Raw genomic sequence first — 25,196 nt, 5'->3', positions numbered from 1 at the left:
GTTCTGTCTAATAGGATAAGGAACAAAGTCCACGTGGCTGGCCAGCCCACTCCTCTCAATTCAAACCCAAACTGCCCAACTCTTCCCACATACACACAATCATGGAACACAATGGTTTGTTTGGAGACATGGGTTTGTCATTTTACAAAGTGTACAATTCTCTTGAACTTTCTAACAAACAGGCAACATACGCAACGGCTCTGTTTAATCTGCCAGAGCTTTCCACAACCACACTATCCAGAGTCAAACTCACCCAGCACAATAAGGTTTTAAGACTGAATATATATTTTATAAGTATTTGTAATTTTACATCCAATATTTTGTTAAAATGGACACCATTGTGACGATCTTTCCCTCTCCAATTTTCTGTCCACCCCCCCAACCGCCCGTCCCCCCCCACCCACCCAACCCCCCCCCCCCGAAAACGATGCCTGGTAAAATAAAATGTCAAGACCTTTCTAAAGCAAAGGCACAATTGTTGACAAGTGTTTAAAAAGGAAAGCAAGGGCAGGAGGACAGGGGCAGTTTCCGTGGAGACGGAGAACAGCGTGAGGCAGAAAGCTTTTAGTACCCCACATTTCCACATACGCACAACCCTGACCCTGTCCCTGACCTGGAGGAGAGGGGAGAGGTCAGCCTCCCGTTAGTCTGACAGCAAGCCCAGTGCCAGGAGAGGGGGCAGAAGGGCTGCGAGGCAGGGGCTCCGTGGAGCTGGAGGCAGGAGGTGTGAGGCAGGGGGCTGTGGAGCTGGAGGGTGAGGAAAAAGAGGCAGTAGGGGATGAGGCAAGGGGGCCGTGGAGGTGGAGGCAGGAAGGGTGATGAGCTGGACCCAAGAGGGGAGGAGTGGAGGCAGGGGGAGAGGGGGGAGGTCTGTGGTTACACCCAGGCCTGCCTGGATGGTAGCACGGCAGCAGGGAGTTCAGAGCGGCTCTCATCTCCTCAGCCTCCCAGAGAGCCGCACCCTGGCCCCCCTCACTGAGGCAGGGCTCGGCCGAGGCGATTGGCTACACGGTACGCCAGTTCAATCAGGACGTGGCAGGGATAGGCCCCACGCCTGAACGTCCCGCCCCTCCTCTGTCTCTATTGGTCCCTGTGTTAGGCTGAGGGCGGGGCTTGAGGAGGAAGCTCCTCGTCATACGAACACCTTGGCGAGGGCGTCGGCGCCGGCGCTAGCGATGTAGCACCTGGACGGGTGGAACGCCACGTCGTGGATAGACTCCTCAAACTTCTTCCTGTGGGCGGTGAACTCCTGGATGCAGGTCTTGGTCTCCAGGTTCCATAGACGTATGGAGCAGTCGTGACCTGGGGGAGGAGAGGAGAGGGGGGAGGAGGAGGGAGGAGGGAGGGATGGATGGAGGAGAAGAAGGGAGAGGAGAGGAAGATCAGAGAGAGGGTTAAAACAGAAGGAAAGCCATACCAGGTGGCTATTAAACTGAAAGTAGAAGCATGTTACATTTACATTCTTCTCATTCAGCAAAGTCCTTCACCCAAAGCGACAGACAACAAAGCATGAGATCAAGGATCAGAAGTGATCAAGCAGCTTCACAAAGACCATCATCCAGAGATGCCTGTTCCAGTGGGAGCTAGGTGTAAGTATGTAACAGTAGCACTCACTGCCAGACATCAGGTACAGGCCGTTGGGGTCGACGGCGAGGCTTGTCACAGCGTCCAGGTGAGCCACCATGGAGTGGGTCAGCTTCCCTGGAGTCAAACACAAACACCACAATACACCAGCTGTTCACTTCAAACGCTGTCTCTACAGGGGCTGGTGTTGTATCTCTACAGAGACAGGGGCTGGTGTTGTATCTCTACAGAGACAGGGGCTGGTGGTGCATCTCTGCTACCTCCTGTACCTGTGTTGTTGTCGAAGAACTTGATGTGTCGGTCCTCCTGGGCGGTGATGGTGATGGGGAGGGTGGGGTGGCTCAGGACCTTGTTGATCTGGCAGGGCGTACCTGGAGAGAGAGAGAGAAGAAACACTTACCTCCATCCCAACCTGCCCTGCCTGAACAGTCCCAGTCCACCCAAACACACAGCAGCAGTCTGTACTGAGGGGCTTATTGAGCAGAGGCTTTTATGATTTGTGAGAAAGTCTACGTCTAACTGATCCAGGGGAACGGGGAAAAATAATAAAAGTATTCCAAAAGTATTCCGTATTGCTTTACAGTTGTGTGTGTGTGTGTGTGGTGTACATGAGCGTGTGTGTGTGTGTGTGGTACCTGGCTCCAGGGTGGACTCCAGCTTCAGGACCAGCTGCTGAGTCTCCATGTTGAACAGCCCCACCTGCCCGCTGGTGAAGGAGGTGACCATGTGGGCGGAGTCAGTGCTCACCAGGTCCACCGAGGAGGGAATACCCAGCTCTGGGGAGAGAGAGGGAGGGAGAGGGGGAGAGAGGGAGGGAGGGAGAGACAGCGAGAGGAGAAAGAAACAAAAAGCACCTCAATCACACAGCCTCTCAGTGACGAGTCTGCTGCAGTCCCCCTCTTCCACCTCTAGGTGGCACCACAAGCTAAACACGTTACAGCTTCCACAGACTTCCCCCCCTAGCGCTCAGCCCACCTTTGCTGTGGTTGAAGGTGGTGAGGGCGGGGCCCGTGCCGCTGGCGTCCCACAGCCTGAGGGAGCCGTCCCCTGAGCAGGACAGCAGGCGCTGGTGAGCAGCACTGTACACCAGGCCCCAAACAGAGTCAGAGTGTCCACACAGCGCCCCCCGCAGGACCGACGGCTCTGTTACACACAGAAACACACACACAGAGAGAGAGAGAGACAGAGACACACACACACAGAGACAAAGAGACCATGTTACTTCTTATGCCTGGCATTGGATAATTAATCAATCTCTAACTCGCTGACTGAGCAGCCATGTTTCTCGGGGGGCTGGAGGACTGGAGGGAGGGAGGGCTGGAGGGAGGGCTGGAGGGAGGGCTGGAGGGAGGGCTGGAGGGAGGGCTGGAGGGAGGGCTGGAGGGAGGGAGGGCTGGAGGGAGGGCTGGAGGGAGGGAAGGAGGGAGGGCTGGAGGGAGGGCTGGAGGGAGGGAAGGAGGGCTGGAGGGAGGGAAGGAGGGAGGGAAGGAGGGAGGGCTGGAGGGAGGGCTGAAGGGAGGGCTGGAGGGAGGGCTGGAGGGAGGGCGGGCTGGAGGGAGGGCTGGAGGGAGGGAAGGAGGGAGGGCTGGAGGGTGGGCTGGAGGGTGGGCTGGAGGGAGGGCTGGAGGGAGGGCTGGAGGGAGGGCTGGAGGGAGGGCTGGAGGGAAGGAGGGAGGGAGGACTGGAGGGAGGGCTGGAGGGAGGGCTGGAGGGAAGGAGGGAGGGAGGACTGGAGGGAGGGCGGACTGGAGGGAGGGCGGACTGGAGGGAGGGCTGGAGGGAGGGCTGGAGGGAGGGCTGGAGGGAGGGAAGGAGGGAGGACTGGAGGGAGGGCTGGAGGGAGGGCTGGAGGGAGGGAGGACTGGAGGGAGGGCTGGAGGGAGGGAGGGAAGGAGGGAGGACTGGAGGGAGGACTGGAGGGAGGGCTGGAGGGAGGGAGGACTGGAGGGAGGGCTGGAGGGAGGGAGGACTGGAGGGAGGGCTGGAGGGAGGGCTGGAGGGAGGGCTGGAGGGAGGGCTGGAGGGAGGGAGGGCGGACTGGAGGGAGGGCTGGAGGGAGGGAGGACTGGAGGGAGGACTGGAGGGAGGGCTGGAGGGAGGGCTGGAGGGAGGGCTGGAGGGAGGGCTGGAGGGAGGGCTGGAGGGAGGGAGGTTGTGGTTACCGTAGGAGTCGTAGGGATCGATGTTGGGGTTGGGGGTGTTCCAGCTCTGGATGGTTCCATCCACCCCTCCACTGAAGCACTGCTCCCCTGAGCTGCTCATCACCACGCACAGCACCGCCCCCCTACAGCAAGCATACAGGACGTCACTCACAACACTCTCTCAGAACTGAGTGCTTTAAAAAACGATTTAAAACGATTAAATCTTGGACCTGTGAGCTCTGAATGTGTAGATGGGCTCCACATCTAAAGATGTACTCCTGAGAGAGAGAGAGAGAGAGAGAGAGAGAGAGAGAGAGAGAGAGAGAGACACACAGAGAAAGAGACAGAGAGAGAGAGAGAGAGAGAGAGAGACACAGAGAGAGAGAGAGAGAGAGAGAGAGAGAGAGAGACACACACAGAAAGGGAGACACAGAAAGAGAGGGAGAGAATCAGTCTGGCTTGTCCCAAACACTCAAGACACATCTCAGCTGACATACTTCAACATGCACCATCCTTCAGGGTTCAGGATGGTTGAGGTGCAGTTCTAGGGCCGTATGTGAGCCCTTTCTGACAGCACTTGTAAAAAGGGCTACACAAAAAAATCTGATTCCATTACTTGTACGTCATTCCGGATAAAAGCTGAGAGATGACTCAGAGAGGCCCCAGTCAGTGTCCTGTTGCCCTCCTGACAGCCTATCAGAGAAGTCCCAGTCAGTGTGCTGGTGCCCTCCTGACAGCCTATCAGAGAAGCCCCAGTCAGTGTCCTGGTGCCCTCCTGACAGCCTATCAGAGAAGCCCCAGTCAGTGTGCTGGTGCCCTCCTGACAGCCTATCAGAGAAGCCCCAGTCAGTGTGCTGGTGCCCTCCTGGCAGCCTATCAGGACAGGGCTCTTACTTCTTGGCAGGAGCAGTCTTCTGCAGGTTCCACAGCTTCAGGGTGTGGTCCTCAGAGGCCGTCACCAGCAGGGGCTCCCGGGGGTGGAAGGCCAGGCCTCGAACCCCGTCAAAGTGGCTCCGCAGCGTGAACTTGGGGTTCCATGTCTTCCTCAGGGCGTCCTTGTTGTTGCCGATCTGACGAGACACACAAGGCATGTAGGAGGAGGGGCAGGAGGAGGAGGGGAAGGAGGGAGAGAGGAGGGGCAGGAGGAAGAGAGGAGGGGCAGGAGGGAGAGAGGAGGGGCAGGAGGAGGAGGGGCAGGTGGGAGAGAGGAGGGGCAGGAGGGAGAGAGGAGGGGCAGGAGGGAGAGAGGAGGGGCAGGAGGGAGAGGGGAGGGGCAGGAGGGAGAGAGGAGCGTTGTCGTGGTGACGGGATTTCAGCGTCAGCTACTCACATCGTAGGCGAGGCTGTCGGCCTCGTTGGCCACGGTGAGGCCGGCCAGCTCCCCCAGCCCCAGCTCAGTCTCCAGGGCCTCGTCTGCCCCCATGATGAACGACTTGCCCGAGGTCGGGGGGAATGTCAGCGCCTCCACTGGGGAACAGACAAACAAGTGTAAGTGAGTGATGAACGATTAGCTTGAAAGAGGGGCAGAGTTGTAATTCTGCAGGTGTCCATGTGGGATGTGTGTGCGTGTGTTTGCCCCTCTTGGGGGAGGGGGTAAGAGTGATGTGGGGCACGATACCTTCGTCCGTCCGGATGGTGTCCTGCTCGGCGGTCCTGGGTGCGCTGGGCCGGGCGGGGGGTGAGGCAGAGGACTGCATGGGGGATGGGTCCTCCGTGTCTCTCAGGTTGGCCAGCATGTCCTGCAGCTTGGAGCGGTTTGGCCCTGTTAGGGTTACAGGGCGAGGGTTACTGTTCTGCTGTTCCAACAGCAGGGAAAACCAGATCAGCAAACACTGAGCTGGAGGAAGAGGAGAGAGAGTGAGAGAAGAGGAGAGAGACATACAGAGAGAAGAGGAGAGAGACATACAGAGAGAAGAGGAGAGAGAGTGAGAGAAGAGGAGAGAGACATACAGAGAGAAGAGGAGAGAGACATACAGAGAGAAGAGGAGAGAGAGTGAGAGAAGAGGAGAGAGAGTGAGAGAAGAGAAGAGAGACATACAGAGAGAAGAGGAGAGAGAGTGAGAGAAGAGGAGAGAGACATACAGAGAGAAGAGGAGAGAGAGTGAGAGAAGAGGAGAGAGAGTGAGAGAAGAGAAGAGAGACATACAGAGAGAAGAGGAGAGAGAGTGAGAGAAGAGGAGAGAGACATACAGAGAGAAGAGGAGAGAGACATACAGAGAGAAGAGGAGAGAGAGTGAGAGAAGAGGAGAGAGAGTGAGAGAAGAGAAGAGAGACATACAGAGAGAAGAGGAGAGAGAGTGAGAGAAGAGGAGAGAGACATACAGAGAGAAGAGGAGAGAGACATACAGAGAGAAGAGGAGAGAGAGTGAGAGAAGAGGAGAGAGAGTGAGAGAAGAGAAGAGAGACATACAGAGAGAAGAGGAGAGAGAGTGAGAGAAGAGGAGACATACAGAGAGAAGAGGAGAGAGAGTGAGAGAAGAGGAGAGAGACATACAGAGAGAAGAGGAGAGAGACATACAGAGAGAAGAGGAGAGAGAGTGAGAGAAGAGGAGAGAGTGAGAGAAGAGAAGAGAGACATACAGAGAGAAGAGGAGAGAGAGTGAGAGAAGAGGAGAGAGACATACAGAGAGAAGAGGAGAGAGACATACAGAGAGAAGAGGAGAGAGAGTGAGAGAAGAGGAGAGAGACATACAGAGAGAAGAGGAGAGAGAGTGAGAGAAGAGGAGAGAGACATACAGAGAGAAGAGGAGAGAGACATACAGAGAGAAGAGGAGAGAGACATACAGAGAGAAGAGAGAGTGAGAGAAGAGGAGAGAGACATACAGAGAGAAGAGAGAGTGAGAGAAGAGGAGAGAGACATACAGAGAGAAGAGAGAGTGAGAGAAGAGGAGAGAGACATACAGAGAGAAGAGGAGAGAGAGTGAGAGAAGAGGAGAGAGACATACAGAGAGAAGAGAAGAGAGACATACAGAGAGAAGAGGAGAGAGACATACAGAGAGAAGAGAGAGTGAGAGAAGAGGAGAGAGACATACAGAGAGAAGAGGAGAGAGAGTGAGAGAAGAGGAGAGAGACATACAGAGAGAAGAGAGAGTGAGAGAAGAGGAGAGAGACATACAGAGAGAAGAGAGAGTGAGAGAAGAGGAGAGAGACATACAGAGAGAAGAGGAGAGAGAGTGAGAGAAGAAGAGAGAGACATACAGAGAGAAGAGAGTGAGAGAAGAGGAGAGAGACATACAGAGAGAAGAGGAGAGAGAGTGAGAGAAGAGGAGAGAGACATACAGAGAGAAGAGAGAGTGAGAGAAGAGGAGAGAGACATACAGAGAGAAGAGGAGAGAGAGTGAGAGAAGAGGAGAGAGACATACAGAGAGAAGAGGAGAGAGACATACAGAGAGGAGAGAGAGTGAGAGAAGAGGAGAGAGACATACAGAGAGAAGAGAAGAACAAACAGAGAGGAGAGAGAGTGAGAGAAGAGGAGAGAGACATACAGAGAGAAGAGGAGAGAGACATACAGAGAGAAGAGGAGAGAGACATACAGAGAGGAGAGAGAGTGAGAGAAGAGGAGAGAGACATACAGAGAGAAGAGGAGAGAGACATACAGAGAGAAGAGGAGAGAGACATACAGAGAGAAGAGGAGAGAGACATACAGAGAGAAGAGGAGAGAGACACAGAGAGGAGAGAAGAACAAACAGAGAGGAGAGAGAGTGAGAGAAGAGGAGAGAGACATACAGAGAGGAGAAAGAGACATACAGAGAGGAGAGACATACAGAGAGGAGAGAGAGTGAGAGAAGAGGAGAGAGACATACAGAGAGAAGAGACATACAGAGAGGAGAAAGAGACATACAGAGAGGAGAGAGAGACATACAGAGAGAAGAAAGAGACATACAGAGAGGAGAGAGAGACAAACAGAGAGGAGAAAGACATAGAGAAGAGAGAGACATACAAAGAGGACAGAGAGACATACAGAGAGGAGAGACATACAGAGAGAAGAGAGAGACATACAGAGAGGTGAGAGAGACATACAGAGAGGTGAGACAGACATACAGAGAGGAGAGACATCCAGAGAGGAAAGATACAGAGAGGAGAGAGAGACATACAGAGATGAGAGAGACATACAGAGAGGAGAGAGAGACATACAGAAAATGAGAGCCGTGTGCGGTAAGAAAGGATTTATTTGGATGTTAAAAGGTCATGAAGATACAGAAGAGGGAGGCGTGAGGCAGAGAGTCCGGAGGCTCATTGAACTGAACTGAAAAGGGATGAGAAGTGATGTAGGATGCAGGAGGGGGCAGATCAGTCACCAGGTCTGTTGGTGAGGTAGAGGGGGCACAGCTAAGTGCAGCCCTTAAACGGTGCTGAGTTGATGTCCCTGATAACCCCCCCACACACATCCACAGCAGGGAGCCAGCAAGCAAGGTAGATCAAGACCACTGGAGAGGTGAAGGTAAAGCAGCGATGGGGAAAAAAGCTCAGATGATCTAATCTGCTGAAAATGAAGAACCAGAAGGTGGTGAGGGAGTGAGCAGGTGTACACCAGTTTGTCGCTGCTGTGTAGCTGCTGTGTCGTTGCTACAGCCAGGGGAGAAAATCTGATGGCAACTTGGGGGAGGGGGGGCACAATTATATTGACAGACCATATGTGGTATTGTAACACAGCCTATGTTAAGCTTGTGTCTATAATGCCTTCAATGCATATTATTCATATTCAAAACTACGTAGTTATGTTTACAGTGATATATTGGGGGGGAATCATATTTTTCCCAGGATTGGGGGGGGGAGGGGGCGTTCCCCCCATACTACCAGGGATTTCCGCCTGTGGTTACAGCGCTGCAGCAGAGCGAAGGAAAGCATAGTTTGGTCTAAACACAACTCCATCAGTACAGGGATGTTCTGCTGACTGCACTGGGGTTCACACAGGTGAAGGCTTTTACTGGAATTGATTTGAAACTGCTAAACTACCTGTAAGTTTGAAAGATACTAAAAACTGTGATGATGATGATGACATGAGCAGGTTTTGGGTACTAGGGAACACTATACAGATGATGGTGTCTGAGTTTAAGGCTTCAGGAAGTGGTTGAAATGGGTTGTTTTAACAGGACAGGAGACGACAGGACAGGGGACATGCAAGGAAAGTACAGCGCCAAAACAGAACAGAGATGAAAGACACCAGGGGTACAAACATCACACACACACATCACACACACACACACACATCACACACACACATGGCTGTGGCCAGAGCTGTGCTGAGTGGAAGGAAGGCAGGAGAATGAGAGGCTTGAATAGAAGATGAGGAGAGAGGGCGAAGATGCCTTTTTCTGATTTGAGTTTTTCTTTTTCTTTGATATGAATCTTGTCAAACTCAGGCTTTAGAGGGAGAGGAGGGAGGCAGGGACGCCAGAGAGAACTTACTCTTCACCCCCTTTTTCCCCTTGCGCTCCTTCCTGTACTGCTCCTTGAGTTTGGTAATCAGGCCCTGGTCCACGTCCCAGGCCTCAGACATGGGACCTTGCTCGTCCTTCTCTACACAGGGGGACAAAACCAGACCGAGAGGCAGTTCAGCTGCAGCCCTGCTGGGGCCCACTAGGGGCGAGGGCAGCCTCACACTGCCACTGTCCTGGAGGGTCTAGCCTTCCCTCCCTCTGGGGCCAGCCTCTAGCCTCCAGCCTCTAGCCTCTAGTCTCCAGGACCAGTCAGGACACCCGGTCCTAACAGCACCTGGAGACCAGTCAGGACACCCGGTCCTAACAGCACCTGGAGACCAGGCTTGTAAACAAGGAGGAGGCCTTGAGGAGGGAGGCTCAGTGGGCCCTGCAGGGTGGACGGGGGCATCTCTGTTTAAGGGGGAGAGACGCTGTCACCATGGCAGCGAGTCCTGAGTTGCCCCCTGGGTGCGAGACAGAGGACAGGGGTCAGGGGTCACCGACTGAAAATGTGCCCTCGGCCACCGGCTCTCTGCTTCCAACGCCCGTTAACGTGTCTAGAACGAGGGCTGTTGTGTCACTTCAGCACGTTCAAACATCCTTGCGTCCTTGTCAATTCAAATGTACACTCGTTTTTAAAGCATACCAGGACCTTTAAATAGGAACAGGCCGACAGACCACTAAGGATATCTAAAGGGCTTGGTGGGACCTTAACAGACACAGTCACAAGAGAGAATCAGATTGATCAGTTGATTCTCAGACACAAACACGGGTGGAACAGGCAGGGTGGTGCCACAGGAGGGTTAGGAGGGCTGAGAACCAACAATGGAAGAAGGTTAATCCAGACAAACTGAGTGGACTCATGGTGGTGCATGGAGGGACACATGGAGGATGAACAACAGTGCTGTGAAGACTGGGAACCAAAAGCAGCTTTTCTCAAACAGCTACAGTAGGAGGAAACTGGCTAAATGAATTCAAACTAAACTCTTGGATCTTCTCCTGACAGGCTGTGTTCTTGGGCAAAATGAAACTACCTAAAGATAAGTGTCTCATTTTTTGTTCAGTTTGAAATATTTGAGTGATGAATGGCTTATGGCCCCTGTCTCACCCCACCCCTCCGTCCCCCTGCCCCCCCCCCCGTCTCACCCCACCCCTCCGTCCCCCTGCCCCCCCTGTTTCACCCCACCCCTCCGTCCCCCTGCCCCCCCTGTCACACCCCACCCCTCCGTCCCCCTGCCCCCCTTGTTTCACCCCACCCCTCCGTCCCCCTGCCCCCCCTGTCACACTCCACCCCTCCGTCCCCCTGCCCCCCCTGTCTCACCCCACCCCCTCCGTCCCCCTACCCCCCCTTCACACCCCACCCCCTCCTTCCCCCTGCCCCCCCCGTCTCACCCCACCCCCTCCGTCCCCCTGCCCCCCCGTCTCACCCCACCCCTCCGTCCCCCTGCCCCCCCTGTCTCACCCCACCCCTCCGTCCCCCTGCCCCCCCGTCTCACCCCACCCCCTCCGTCCCCCTGCCCCCCTTGTTTCACCCCACCCCTCCGTCCCCCTGCCCCCCCTGTCACACCCCACCCCTCCGTCCCCCTGCCCCCCTTGTTTCACCCCACCCCTCCGTCCCCCTGCCCCCCCTGTCACACTCCACCCCTCCGTCCCCCTGCCCCCCCTGTCTCACCCCACCCCTCCGTCCCCCCTACCCCCCGTCCCCACCCCACCCCTCCGTCCCCCTACCCCCCGTCACACCCCACCCCTCCGTCCCCCTACCCCCCCGTCACACCCCACCCCTCCGTCCCCCTGCCCCCCCGTCTCACCCCAGTCAGTCCCGTCCCCAGCGCTCCTGGACTCTGGGGAGGTGTCCATGTCGTCGGGGCTGGACAGGAAGTCGAAGCCCTTCATAACCTCGTCTGTGTCCGGGTCCTCGCTGGTGTCCATGCTAGGGAGGACAGTGGTGTCCATGCTGGTAGACACAGTGGTGTCCATGCTGGTAGACACAGTGGTGTCCATGCTGGTAGACACAGTGGGAGATGACGAAGAAGGCTTCTTCCTAAGGATCTGCAGCACATGCACAGAAGGTTAACTTAATAGTGTGGTGTGTGTGTGCAGGTGTGTGTGTGTGTGCAGGTGTGTGTGTGTGTGCAGGTGTGTGGGTGTGGAGGTGTGTGTGTGTTTGTCCAGGTGTGTTTGTGTGCAGGTGTGTGTGTGTGTGTCAAGCTTCTCACCGTCCTTGACTCCATGATGGTCCGGTCTCTCCCCTCGTTCTCCTCGTCTTCATCTTCATCGCTGAAATCTGCTGCGGCACTTTCAATGAACCTGAAGGCCTCCAACACAGCACTGGAGTCAGACAGCTCTGCTGTCCTGCTCACACACACACACACACACACATGCACACACACACACACCCCCCACACACACACGCACACACGCACGCGCACACACACACACACACACCCCCCCCCCCCACATACACACACACACACACACACACCCCACACACACACACACACACACAGACACCCCCCACACACGCACCCCACACACACACACACACACACACACACGCCCCACACACACACGCCCCACACACACACACCCCCCACACACACACACACACACACACACACACACACACACACACACACACACACACACACACACACACACACACACACACACACACACACACACCCCCCCCCCCCACACACACACACACGCGCACACAGTTAAATGAGAGAAACAAGGTTTTGAAACAGGTTCTCCATAACAAGATGTGCTTCCTCACCCTGCCGGCCCTGGGCCCCTAGTGGCTGTGTCGGTGCCGTTGACCAGGGGCTCCGCCCCGGGCCTGTCCCCCGACCGGCCTGCCCCGTCTCCGGCCAGGTTGAGCAGGGAGCGTACCCTCTGGGACTTCACATCCAGGATGGTGTCTGTGTAGCCCACCTCCTGCAGGTACCTGCAACCACACACCTGGTCAGTCTGGGGAGCACCACCAGGGAACACTGGAGGAAGATGTTTTGGAAAGAAATGTTTTGGAGGGGTGGGGGGAATAAATGGCTTGAAAAATCTGCATATTTGTAATTCTCAAAATGGTGAAGGAGGAGCAGGAGGAGGAGAGCAGGAGGAGGAGAGCAGGAGGAGGAGAGCAGGAGGAGGAGAGCAGGAGGAGAGCAGGGGGAGGAGGAGAGCAGGAGGAGAGCAGGAGGGGGAGAGCAGGAGGAGGAGAGCAGGAGGAGAGCAGGAGGAGGAGGAGAGAGCAGGAGGGGGAGAGCAGGGGGAGGAGAGTGTGTAATGACAGTGTTGTCCAGGTGAGGGCGCTGCTCTCCATGCTCTCTTGCCAGACACTTAGCTGGCTGGTCCTCCCAGCCCTGTCTGGCACCTCTCTGCTGCTGGACCCTGCTAGCTGAACTGCCCATCGTGAGAGAGGCTGTGTAGCAGGGTTATATGTGTCCCTGTAGCAGGGTTAGATGTGTCCCTGTAGCAGTTAGATGTGTCTGTGTCTGTATGTATGTGTGTGTATATACAGTGCCCTCCAAAAGTATTGGAACAGTGAGGCCAATTCCTTTATTTTTGCTGTAGACTGAAAACATTTGGGCTTGACATCAAACGATGAATGTGAAACCAGAGATCAACGTTTCAGCTTTTATTTCCAGGTATTTACATCAGGATCTGATGCACAAATTAGAAAATATCACCTTTTTGTTCGAACCCACCCATTTGTCACGTGAGCAAAAGTATTGGAACATGTGACTGACAGGTGTGTTTTGTTGCCCAGGTGTGTCCTATTACATACATTATTCAATCAATAAATACCACTGAATGTCTACACTCAGGTTCAGATTGGGTAAGATAGGTTTTGTCTATGCAGACTGTATTCAGAGGTGAAAACAACATGAAAACCAGAGCGCTGTCTTTGGGTGAAAAACAAGCAATTGTGAGTCTTAGAGAAGATGGAAAATCAATCAGAGCCATTGCAGAAACATTGGCCATAGCCAGTACAACCATTTGGAATGTCCTGAAGAAGAAGAAAACTACTGGTGTACTAAGTAACAGACGTCGAACAGGTAGACCAAGGAAAACATCAGCAGTTGATGACAGAAACATTGTGAGAGCTGTAAAGAAAGACCCTAAAACAACTGTTAGTGAGATCAGCAACAACCTCCAGATGGCAGGAGGGAAGGTATCATTATCTACTGTTCGCAGAAGACTTCATGAACAAAAGTACAAGGGCTACACCAGAAGATGCAAACCACTCATTAGCAAGAAGAATAGGAAGGCCAGGCTGGAATTTGCCAAAAAGTACAGAGATGAACCTCAAAAATTCTGGGACAAAGTTTTATGGACTGATGAGACAAAGATTAACTTTTACCAAAGTGATGGAAAGGCTAAAGTTTGGAGAAAGAAAGGAACTGCTCATGATCCCAAACACACAAGCTCATCTGTGAAACACGGTGGAGGTAATGTCATGGCTTGGGCTTGCATGGCTTCTTCTGGGACGGGCTCATTAATCTTCATTGAGGATGTAACACATGATGGCAGCAGCAAAATGAACTCGGAAGTCTACAGAAACATTTTGTCTGCCAATTTAAGGAAAGATGCAACCAAACTGATTGGCAGAGCCTTCATCATGCAGCAAGATAACGACCCAAAACACACTGCCAAAACAACAAAGGAGTTCATCAGGGGCAAGAAATGGAAGGTATTAGACTGGCCAAGTCAATCTCCAGACTTAAACCCTATAGAGCATGCATTTTACCTGCTTAAGAGGAGACTGAAGGGAGGAACCCCACAAAACAAACAACAACTGAAAGAGGCTGCAGTGAAAGCCTGGGAAAGCATCAAAAAGGAAGAATGCAAAAGTTTGGTGACGTCAATGGGTCACAGACTTGCTGCAGTTATTGAAAGCTAAGGATTTGCAACTAAATATTAAGTCTTATTCACTTAAATATGTTTTAAGTATATCTGTTCCAATACTTTTGATCACATGACAATTGGGTGGATTCAAACAAAATGTGATATTTTCTTAGTTGTGCATCAGATCCTGATGTAAATACCTGGAAATAAAAGCTGAAACGTTGATCTCTGGTCTCACGTTCATTATTTGATGTCAAGCCCAAATGTTTTCAGTCTACAGCAAAAATAAAGGAATTCGCCTCACTGTTCCAATACTTTTGGAGGGCACTGTATGTGTGACTCTACTTACTGTCTGAGGAGCTGTCGACCCTGTCTCCAGGACAGCTGGTTGTTGAGAGAACCTGTGGTCTCGTTCTCGTTGGCTTCCTCTGAGAACACAGAGATGACCACACAGCACAGAACACAGAGATGACCGCACAGCAGACACAACAGTGACCCCACTCTGCACACACAGTCCACTGGAGATGTCACACTGCAGCAGCAACTCTGCAAAACATCTCTGGATTGTTTTTCCAAGTCAAAACATGCTGAGCTCCTGGGGGCTGTGGAACATGATCGACGCTCATCTGCTCTAAATAGTGGGAGTTTCCTCTGTTGAAACTAGCTACACTGGTACTTATTGTAGGCCCTCGGAGCCCGGCTGCAACGGAAATATCCACATACAATTACCGTTGTGAAACTTAATTGACTTTTAACTTCTGATTTTCCGTGCAAGTATAACCTTCCCTCAAGCCCCCATCAATGTCAGTCAAGTGAAGTCAAATGCAGCCCAGTTATCCGGCTGAGTAAGGCTTCATTATGTTATTTAGGTTTTTAGAGTCAAATTCTGAATGTGTTACCAACACCAGCAGGACTGAGGGGATAAAGAAGACGTGATTCGACCCCAGAGAACCATCTGAAAGCTTCAACACAACCAAGAACCCACATCATACACCTAGCACATTAGGGAGCTCATCCTCTCTGCTCAAACTGAAACAGCAACACAGTCGCTGTAGAGAAGCTCAATATTTCATGACGCTTCTTATTCATCCTAATTCCTGTGCTGCTTTAAACTGGTCTTACGACGACATGACGTATTTGCTGTGCTAACAAAAAGCTGATGCCCAAACCATTCCAGTCTGCAGAGCCTGGAAGACTGTCCACACCCCAGGCCAGCCCCCAGCCCCCCAGGGTGAGGGCCATGGGGGATGAGGGCCCTGGGGGGTGAGGGCCCTGGGGGGGTGAGGGCCCTGGGGGGTGAGGGCCCTGGGGGGTGAGGGCCCTGGGGGGTGAGGGCCCTGGGTGAGGGCCCTGGGGGATGAGGGCCCTGGGGGGTGAGGGCCCTGGGTGAGGGCCCTGGGGGATGAGGGCCCTGGGGGATGAGGGCCCTGGGGGGATGATGTCTTGTTCATTCATCCAGTAGAGTAAGAGCAGACGTGTGCTAATGGGGGGTAAATGAGGCTGTGTCTGGAGGGGGGGCAGGCAGGTGCACCCTCACACACACAGCTACCCCACACACCCCGTCACCTCTTAACCCAACACCTCTCTCTGCCTCTACCTCACTCTCTGCCCCTCTCTCTGCCTCACTCTCTCTCTCGGCCTCACTCTCTCTCCTTCTCTGCCTCCCTCTCCCTCTCCCTCTCCCTCTCCCTCTCCCTCTCCCTCTCCCTCTCCCTCTCCCTCTCCCTCTCCCTCTGCCTCCCTCTCCCTCTGCCTCCCTCTCCCTCTCCCTCTCCCTCTGCCTCCCTCTCCCTCTGCCTCCCTCTCCCTCTCCCTCTCCCTCTCCCTCTCCCTCTCCCTCTCCCTCTCCCTCTCCCTCTCCCTCTCCCTCTCCCTCTGCCTCCCTCTCCCTCTGCCTCCCTCTCCCTCTGCCTCCCTCTCCCTCTGCCTCACTCTCCCCCTAACTTTCTCCCTTTCTCTTTCCTTCTCCCTTGCCCTCTGTCCACCCCCCCCCCCCCCCTCTCTCTCATTCCTTCCTCCCTCTCCTTCTCTGTCCACACTTCAAAGCGCTGGTGCCTAGAAGCCCCTGTGAACAGAGATGGGGTGAGAATACAAACTAGTGATGGGAGGAGGTGCTTCCTGTGCAATAGTGCTGACACAGACGAGACCTCCGACTGAAGGGGATTCAGCAGTGTCAGTTCCAACGCTGTTGACATGAAGCCTGATTCATCTAGTGGATCGGTTCACATGGAAAAGACACTGGAATGAACCCGTCGGTTTAGACAAGACCCAACATGAGGGAAACCTAGACAACTCTTTCATAAATCAACACAGAAATTGTGTGACAAAAGGTGGTTTAATAATGCTGAACATGATTCATCACCAGGAGGGAAGGTGTGGTGCTGCAACGGTCGACTTACCAGAGTCATAGCTCGGGGGCTTCATGTCACCTTGGTTCAACTCTGTTCCGTATTTTAACTTGTGGTACTTTGCCCTGATGAGGAGAAAGGAATCAGAACAAAAGATTATGATCACTATAATTTTCAGAACAATTTCAGAAAAAGCCTTTTGCTCTTTAGAACTTGACTGAGCCCATGATTCTACTGGCGTGGCAGGTTTCTGAGAGTGCAGTGACACATGCTGTCCACTTGGTGCTTCTCATGAAAAAGAGCTGTCTGCATGAACGCACACGTCCTTATCAGAAGCATGCACTGCCCAGGTGTGTGTGTGTGTGTGTACTCTGAGGGCTAAATGCCCGACCCAGTACCTCCCTCTGCACAGCTCCCATGAGGATCAAGGAACACTCCAGCTATCAAATTCCTGGTAAATTGGGAACACCCTGCCTTCTTCAGCACCGTTTCCCCTGAGGTCTTTACACGACAGGACCTGTTGCTAAGCAACCAGGGATAACAGACCAGTTCTAAGGAGGGTGAGACACTCAAGCCTAGCCTCATATCACGTTCATAAGAGGCAGAGAAATGAGCGATGTGGGGGTTTGCTGTATCAAACTATTATTAACCAAATAAGTTATCTGAATCTGGGTATTCAAAGAAATATCAGTTAGTTCCCTTAAATAAATAAACAAATTCAACAATGACACACAATAACAAATAAGGCTCTCTTCAGAGGACCAAAACTGAAAAAAGTATTTCAATTTCTGTGAGTGATAAGAAGGGGGAGGCTGGGGAGAGATGAGAAGAAGGAGAAAGGGAGGGGGAGAGGGAGGGAGGGTGGGAGGGAGGGAGAATGACATCATATCCCAGTTTCAGCGTGCAGCCATCCGGAACACAGACGGGGAAATGCAATGTGTGTCACTGGTGTTACCATGGAAACATGCAGCAGCGGCCTGACACCGTGGTGCTCCAGGGGGTGGAGGAGGGGAGGAGGAGAGGGGAGAAGAGGAAGGGAGAGGAGAGGAGGGGAGTAGGAGTAGAGGAGAGGAGGAGGGGAGGAGGAGAGGAGGAGAGGAGGAGAGAGGAGAAGAGGAGGGGAGGGGAGGAGGAGGGGAGAGGAGGAGGGGAGAGGAGGAGGGGAGAGGAGGAAGGGAGAGGAGGAGAGGAAGGGAGAGGAGGGGAGAGGATGAGGGGAGGAGGAGGAGAGGGGAGGAGAGGAGGAGGGGAGAGAGGAGGGGGAGGAGAGGAGGAGGGGAGAGGAGAGGAGGAGAGGAAGGGAGAGGAGGAGGGGAGAGTAGGAGGGTGTGTGTGGTGTTGAGGTGTGTGTGGTGTTGAGGTGTGTGTGGTGTTGAGGTGTGTGTGGTGTTGAGGTGTGTGTGGTGTTGAGGTGTGTGTGGTGTTGAGGTGTGTTAGGTGTTGAGGTGTGTGTGGTGTTGAGGTGTGTGTGGTGTTGAGGTGTGTGTGGTGTTGAGGTGTGTTAGGTGTGTGAATGCAGACGGCAGGCTCTAACCTCTCCTGTTTGAGGGCGTACTCCAGCATCTTGATCCTCCTGACCAGATCCTGCTTCAGGTTCTCTTGCCCCTTCCTCTCCCCCTGCAGGAAGGCGACCTGGGCCTGCAAAACAAACAAACCCCAAAGTGAGAAACATTCAACACCTCTTCAGAACCCCTGAAAAGCATCACGTTCTGGATTACTCATCATTCAACACCTCTTCAGAACCCCTGAAAAGCATCACGTTCTGGATTACTCATGTGGATTCCTAAAATTCTACCTCAAGGGCCTGTATGTCTGCAAACATGTTTCCCTGGAAGAATTTGTCCCGAAGCAATGGAATGCAGTGAATGCCCGAGTGAGGGATTAAGGTTCAGGTTATGTTGAAAACCCAGATGATATGTAGTAGATTGGGATAGGTCTGAGACACAGACAGTAATAACATTTCAGCCCAGAACAGTGCAATCGTCAGTTTGGCTTTGATTGTAGACTACGGCACACAAACTGCATGGGAGGCTTGTAACAAATGTTCCAAAGACCTTGCCTCCACAGAGACAAAAATAGGTCTATATCAAATCAATATGCAGCCATGTTGCCAAATGAAAAGAGGAAAAAAGCCAGTGAAGTTGTATTTGAATGTGCTTGTTCTTCATCCCTGCCTGCCTCCTCCTCCACACCAGTGTCCTCCTACAGTAATAGGCAGCAGCTGTTCATGCAGTCTGACTCAGAATTACATCACTTGATCCCACACACACACACACACACACACACACTGACAGACATACTCTTGACACAGACACACATAAACACACACCCACCCACTCTGTCAAACACACACACACAAACACACTCTCTCAAACACACACGTCACACACTCTGAGACAGACACAGTCCCACAGGCTTCCCAGACTCTGACCACAGTCCAGCCCCTCACAGACAGAATGACATCACCAACACCCTGGCAGCAACAACCTGTGTCCGCCAGACCAAACAGCCCAACATCAAACCCCCACCTCAGCAGAGGTCTCCCCTGGGACACCAGCACCCTCCACCTCAGCAGAGGTCTCCCCTGGGACACCAGCACCCTCCACCTCAGCAGAGGTCTCCCTTAGGACACCAGCACCCTGCCACTCAGCAGAGGTCCCCCCTGGTACACCAGGACCCTCCAGCCAAGTCACCCTCCCCAGGCGGGAATATTATGAACATTCACTTGCTGGTGGACAAAAAAGTTAGTTTCCCCCCATGGCAGGTTGATAATCCAGACTGCAGCACTGAGTCCTCCCAGGGCTCCAGAGTTTAGGGATTAGCATGTCAGTACTTACTGTCCTTGTCACTTGTCATGACAACAATAGCTTGCTTAAATCACTGCAGGAACTGGGGCAAGCGAGACGTCAAGCAAAAGGACAATGAGAAGCTGAATGACTCCCTCTTCATGTGGGAGGATGATGGAGGTGTTGAAGGAAGCTCTGATGCTGTCTGCAAGCATGACTCAGCCCCTCACTGCATCATCTCAACAATGTGAGCTTCTTCACACACAACTCCCTCCAAACTAGTCTAGGGGCTGGGCGATATCTCGAATATTAGCGATAATATCGCAATAATTATATATCGCCCAGCCCTAACCACCAACAGTACCAAGGGTCAGGTTAGCCTAGCCTACCACTGTGTTTCCTGCTGTTCTCCTAAGGGTTAAGACTAGGAGCAGAGCTTGTTGGAGGGCATGCCTGCAGGGAGGGGGCAGGCCTGCAGGGAGGGGGGCAGGCCTGCAGGGAGGGGGGCAGGCCTGCAGGGAAGGGACCAGACCACCCAGGAGACAGACGCTGGCTGGGGACAGACATCTGGAGGTGGAGACATCAGAGAGACAGAGATCTGTAGGTGGAGACATCAGAGAGACAGAGATCTGTAGGTGGAGACATCAGAGAGACAGAGATCTGTAGGTGGAGACATCAAAGAGAAAGCTAAAGGAAACAACTCCGAGCAAGGAAATCGAATCATTAGTCGAACTACGCCGTCACATTCTGCGCATCGTTGGTGAGGGGACGCCAAGCTGACGAGGCGAGCGTCACACCGCCTTGCAACATGCCATCGGAAAAATCCCCTCGACAAACGCACAAAGGGAAAAACCCTCCTTTCTGTCCTCAACCAAACGGGATCCTGGGTGGAGGTTTCGAGCATTCCAGACGTGTTTTCTCCCAGACTGGTTTTGCATCACGGCCAACGGAGGCTAAAACACAATAAGGCCATTTAGCAGAGACAGAGCTAACTCTGTTAGTGGCTCAGGGATATCAGAACGACTGGACAGATACACTGATCTCACTCCATCCCCATGCTGATCTCACTCCATCCCCACGCTGATCTCACCACATCCCCACGCTGATCTCACCACATCCCCACGCTGATCTCACCACATCCCCACGCTGATCTCACTCCATCCCCACGCTGATCTCACTCCATCCCCACGCTGATCTCACTCCATCCCCACGCTGATCTCACTCCATCCCCACGCTGATCTCACTCCATCCCCACCCATTATCACACCCCTACAGAGCTGAACACAAAACTCAGCTCTGAATATGCTGGCTGTATCACAAACAAAAACAACAAATCTAAGAACTCAACAACAGGCTAACTTCCAAGGAAAACAGCCATGCAGGCCTTATAGAGGATTCACTCTGTCACAGATACAACCCCAGGAGCACAAAGATGGCCGACCCGATAGCAAGCCAAGTACATTCCACGCATTCCATCACTCTAGCACAGACAGACAAGGGCAGCAAAACAAGAGAGGAGACAGGAGAGCCGAGTGCGCCAGGGAGAATAGCCCTGACGCCAGCACAACTCAGGAGTAGCACGCTCCTAGCACTAGCAGCTGGGAAGGCTTCCTGGACTCTTAGCCAATGTCAACCTGACTTGGGCAAATGGGGGGGGGAATAACAATCAGGTCATTTTCAAGTCAATGGTTAAACGCATTGACTGCTCGATCAATTATTAACCCACACCGATTGAGCTCTTCGGTGGAAACACTTTTAGGACAATACCAGGAGAGGCCGGGCTGTTGAAATAAAGGAGTTGTCCTTATCAAGGAAAAAGACAGCTTGGCAGCTTCTGTAGAAGGCTTTTACTGCAACAGAAAACACACACACACGCAAACACACTGGTGGGGTCCGGGAGAGACCCAGCTGCAGATTGACCACAGAAACTTGAGAATCAACGAGGATCCTCCTGCAGCGAACCCCCCCCCCCCCCCTCCCCCAGAGACCCCCCCTGCAGGTGAGGAACTCAAACACAGGCGTTGTCGAGGGGCTCTAGGACCAGACCAGGGTGAACAAGGGGCACGATGTTACGAAACATCAATAAAGGTGTGAGGAAAACATTTCTATCATCCAGAAAGTCTGTCAAGCTCAGGTATGGAAGAAAAGCAGTTCGCCCTTCAAGCTCTCTCTAGTCAGTGTCACCGTTAATGCCATGCTAACCAGCCTTTGGCTCTGCTGTCGATGCTAACCAGCCTCCGGCTCTGCTGTCGATGCTAACCAGCCTTTGGCTCTGCTGTCGATGCTAACCAGCCTTCGGCTCTGCTGTCGATGCTAACCAGCGTCCGGCTCTGCTGTCGATGCTAACCAGCCTCCGGCTCTGCTGTCGATGCTAACCAGCCTCCGGCTCTGCTGTCGATGCTAACCAGCCTTCGGCTCTGCTGTCGATGCTAACCAGCCGTCGGCTCTGCTGTCGGACCAGCAAGTCATTCCTGGACAGCCAGAGAGAAGCAGATTTTTCAACCAATATTTCATCACAATCGATCCCAGAGTCAGGGAAACCAATACCCCCAAACAGCTAAAAACCAGAAACCCCCCTCCACCCAACAAAGAAAACATCTTGAAAACAACCCAAATGGATAAAGCCCAACCGGGGGAGCACACACAAGATCAAGCCCCCGGTTTGTGCTGGTGGACACACATTTCCGGCTCTGACAGATTGGCGTCTTATGACTGAAGACTTGAGAGGAAGGCAGCTCTGCCTCGCAAGGGGCCAGCTGTCTCACTTACACACACAGCCAGGGCTGTACGTGTGAATGGTGAGGCAGGAGGGAAGATCTAACCCTGAAGACTAGACTGTTTTCAGAAACACTGAGGATGGAGGCTATCTGGTCTGACTCCAGAAGGACAGTGGACCAGAGCACAGAGGAATAAAACTCCTTATCTCCAAGGGACAGCAGTTAACCTGTTTTGAGACCACCTGCTGTCCTGACAGTCTCCCTGGGTTGATTTTTACCGAAAGATCAAAAACGTGCCCCAGTTGAAATTTAGAGTTCTTACTTACTGGCTTTCAGTGTGTTTTTCATGCTCTCCCACCGTGAGCATGCAGAACTAACCACAGCCTGGTGCTGGAGCTAACACACAGAGCCACCCAACACCTTACATGTGGGTGGTGAGAGAGAGTGTGTGTGTGTGTGTGTGTGTGTGTGTGTGTGTGTGTGTGTGTGTGTGTGATGCAAGCGTTCAACACAGCCTTCCTCTTCCATCAGCAGCAGAACTGTAGCTGTCATCGTACCTCAGGCTTCAGGCCTACTGATGTCTTAACTTCCTGTAACTCACGCATGAGCGCTCCCTTCCCCACCGCTTCCCTAAGCTTGAGGGTCAGACATAGTCACCTCACTGCCAATCACACCAACACCAGTGTCCTGGCACTACTTCCGACCATTAACTACCAGGTCGTAATCCAGGAAGTAAACCACAACCAGTTTTCTGTCCTATGAATGAGACCTAAAGTCCTGAATGAACGGAAACTTGAAGTTCAGCCTCTCATCCTGAATGGAGCTACCTGACACCCTGAGTCACCTTTGACCTTCTCCGGGTGTCACACTTGGGCTGCCGACTGATCAGTTTTGGCAAGGAGATACTCCTTAGTGGAGGGATTTCCCCTCGAGAGAGAGAGATAGAATGATAGAGAGAGATAGAATGATAGAGAGAGATAGAATGATAGAGAGAGATAGAATGATAGAGAGAGAGAGATAGAGAGATAGAATGATAGAGAGAGAGAGAGATAGAATGATAGAATGATAGAGAGAGAGAGAGAGATAGAATGATAGAGAGAGAGAGAGAGATAGAATGATAGAGAGAGAGAGAGAGATAGAATGATAGAGAGAGAGAGAGAGAGAGAGAGAGAGAGAGAGAGAGAGAGAGAGAGAGAGATAGAATGATAGAGAGAGAGAGAGAGAGATAGAATGATAGAGAGAGAGAGAGAGAGAGAGAGAGAGAGAGAGAGAGAGAGATAGAATGATAGAGAGAGAGAGATAGAGAGAGAGAGAGAGAGAGAGAGAGAGAGAGAGAGAGAGAGAGAGACTATAGGGCTGAGGAAGCATTCTGGAACCTAACTAAACCCAGCCTCATCAATCAAGCCCTGGGGGGATCTGTGTTAATCAGAGTTTAAGTCAACAGCCCACAATGTGTACTCCACTAATTAAAAATAAACACACTTATCCAGTGCCTCCTTAATCTGACTTACAGTCAACACGTCTTTGTCCACCACACAAACACCTCCTGTCACATCCAAGTTCAAACCCTGTCCTCTCGCAGGGTTGTAAATGAAAGCGCAGTCCTTTTCTCATCTGACAAACAGGACAAAGGTCAGTCAATTAATTGACTCCCTATAGCCGTCAAACTCATGTCAGCCACAGCCCGGGACAAGTCTGATAGGGGAACGCAGAGAAGTGATATAACGAGATCAGGTGGACTCGATGTCAGACTGTTTGATTAGAATTTGAGGAAGTTAAAAAATATAAATTAAATAAAAACGGTAGATCTACACTCAGCTGAATCAATGAGGGGAGTGGCTCTGCCCGTGATGCTCCGCTGACAAGCTGGATACACCACATTCCAAAGCAACTCCTGAACAAGCTTTGTCTAAAATAGTAGCATTTGATTTACTTGCCATGATACAATACTGCAATGATACCTCCGTAAGCGGATAAAGGAAGCGAGACACGAAAGCAAGTGCTGTTCTAAATATCAAACGATCCCTAAAAGACTTCAGATTGATTGTGGTTTGTGTGAGTTAGTATAACACCCTGTAATGACGGTCGGATGTGGTGACTGAAGAGACAACAGACAGATAATTGTAGTACTTTAGTACTGTACTGTCTTGACCGCTGCAGGGATTACTATATTATTAACTGACACATTTTTGAGGAGACTAATCAATGATCACAAATGATTGTTACAGGGGTACGATAAAAGTCTACTCTGACGTAATTTGCATTAGCTAGCTACGACCTTTAGCGATCTTCTTACAAGAAGGGCGGAATACGATCTCCTAGTACCGCGCTCTGGTAGCTCAGACAGTGGATCACTTCGTTTCCCTACAAGCAAGTCGAACACGTACAGGGCAGAACGGATATTACCGAACATTATTCTTCATAAACAAGCAAATATAGAAGTATAATGGAATAGTGCATTGCTCAAAGTGTACGTCTCAATCTTTAACATATAGGACTCCCCTTAGATAATGGGGCAGAGTAATCTATAACCACCTTCTGAGTTCCAAGCTATCTTAGACTATACATTAATGTAATCGAATTTTACTACTTAGAAATGCATAACGTTTATCACAAACTTAGGTTCTTTTAAGCCGTTGATTTTTTACAATTTAACTGAAAAAATCTAACAAAACGGAACACCGCGGGACAGCCCAAGTCATTTTAAATTACTATTTTCTGTTTTGTATTGTAGCATGTGCTGCCGACTACGCTAAGGGCAGGGGGCGCTGTGTGGCAACATTAATTAGCTAGCAAGCTAGCTGATGCTAACGGAAACAATCAATTTGTGCAACGCATTCCCCTCTTACTGTAATACATAGCTAAGGTCCTATCCTGAAAACACTGCAAATACACATGCTCCAGTGAATGATTCATCCATTGTGTTTACCTGTAATTCAGCCCGCTCCACCTCCCATTGTGCCCTCTCCACTTCGAATCGGGCCCATTCGTGCTGCAGGAAGTGCAAAATCCCCGGGATGCTATACTGGGCTCGAGCCGCCTCCCCAGCGTCCCCGTCGGGCAACGGTCCTTTTCCTCCACCGGGTAAAATAGAATTGTTGTTGTTATTGAAGAAAACACCGGGCCCTGCCTGTTCGTCCATGGCCGGGCTCGGTTTAAAGAAGGAGAAGCCGTTTGTGGTTATTCGTGAGGTCTTTGACTACAACTAGCTAGCGGAAGGACAAAAAGTATCGACCTAGCTCGTCTATGTCGGCTACGGGAATGAACTCACTTTCTGACAGCTAGTCACAGGATGACGTCAGGCGGAGAGGTCACGCCCCCAGCGTGCTGTAGTACCGGAGAAAATACAGTCCCC

The 25,196-nt window shown here is 52.2% G+C and overlaps 1 protein-coding gene across 2 annotated transcripts; it reads right to left on the bottom strand.

Moving 5' to 3' along the window:
- Positions 1 to 419: 419 nt before the first annotated feature.
- Positions 420 to 25,116, bottom strand: LOC124473555 (striatin-like). 2 transcript variants are annotated; one of them, XM_047029117.1, is made up of 18 exons: positions 24,771 to 25,116; positions 17,873 to 17,976; positions 16,390 to 16,463; positions 14,340 to 14,418; positions 11,922 to 12,092; positions 11,362 to 11,497; positions 10,954 to 11,194; positions 9,135 to 9,245; positions 5,344 to 5,487; positions 5,056 to 5,192; positions 4,620 to 4,795; positions 3,956 to 4,003; positions 3,747 to 3,868; positions 2,560 to 2,727; positions 2,220 to 2,360; positions 1,854 to 1,955; positions 1,615 to 1,701; positions 420 to 1,302 (listed from the first exon to the last, which is right to left on the bottom strand). In XM_047029117.1, the coding sequence occupies exons 1-18, from the start codon at positions 24,981 to 24,983 to the stop codon at positions 1,133 to 1,135; spliced, it is 2,424 nt and encodes an 807-aa protein (XP_046885073.1). In that variant the 5' UTR covers positions 24,984 to 25,116; the 3' UTR covers positions 420 to 1,132. The 2 variants fall into 2 exon arrangements, with proteins under 2 accessions (XP_046885073.1, XP_046885074.1); XM_047029118.1 differs by lacking the exon at positions 9,135 to 9,245.
- Between the last annotated feature and the right edge of the window lie 80 nt (positions 25,117 to 25,196).

This window comes from Hypomesus transpacificus, chromosome 11 (assembly GCF_021917145.1).
Source record: "Hypomesus transpacificus isolate Combined female chromosome 11, fHypTra1, whole genome shotgun sequence".
In the NCBI taxonomy this organism is placed as follows: Eukaryota; Metazoa; Chordata; class Actinopteri; order Osmeriformes; family Osmeridae; genus Hypomesus; species Hypomesus transpacificus.
The sequence above is the reverse complement of the archived record's forward strand: the minus strand, read 5'-3'. Positions and strand labels throughout refer to the sequence as shown.

What these genes read in the sequence shown, in the direction of transcription:
- LOC124473555 (XM_047029117.1), bottom strand. Translation starts at nt 24,983, where the DNA reads ATGGACGAACAGGCAGGGCCCGGTGTTTTCTTCAATAACAACAACAAT. An exon ending in GGTCGACAGCTCCTCAGACA is followed by an intron (nt 12,093 to 14,339) that starts GTAAGTAGAGTC and finishes GTGTGGTTGCAG; the next exon opens with GTACCTGCAGGAGGTGGGCT. An exon ending in CGATCCCTACGACTCCTACG is followed by an intron (nt 2,728 to 3,746) that starts GTAACCACAACC and finishes TGTGTGTAACAG; the next exon opens with AGCCGTCGGTCCTGCGGGGG.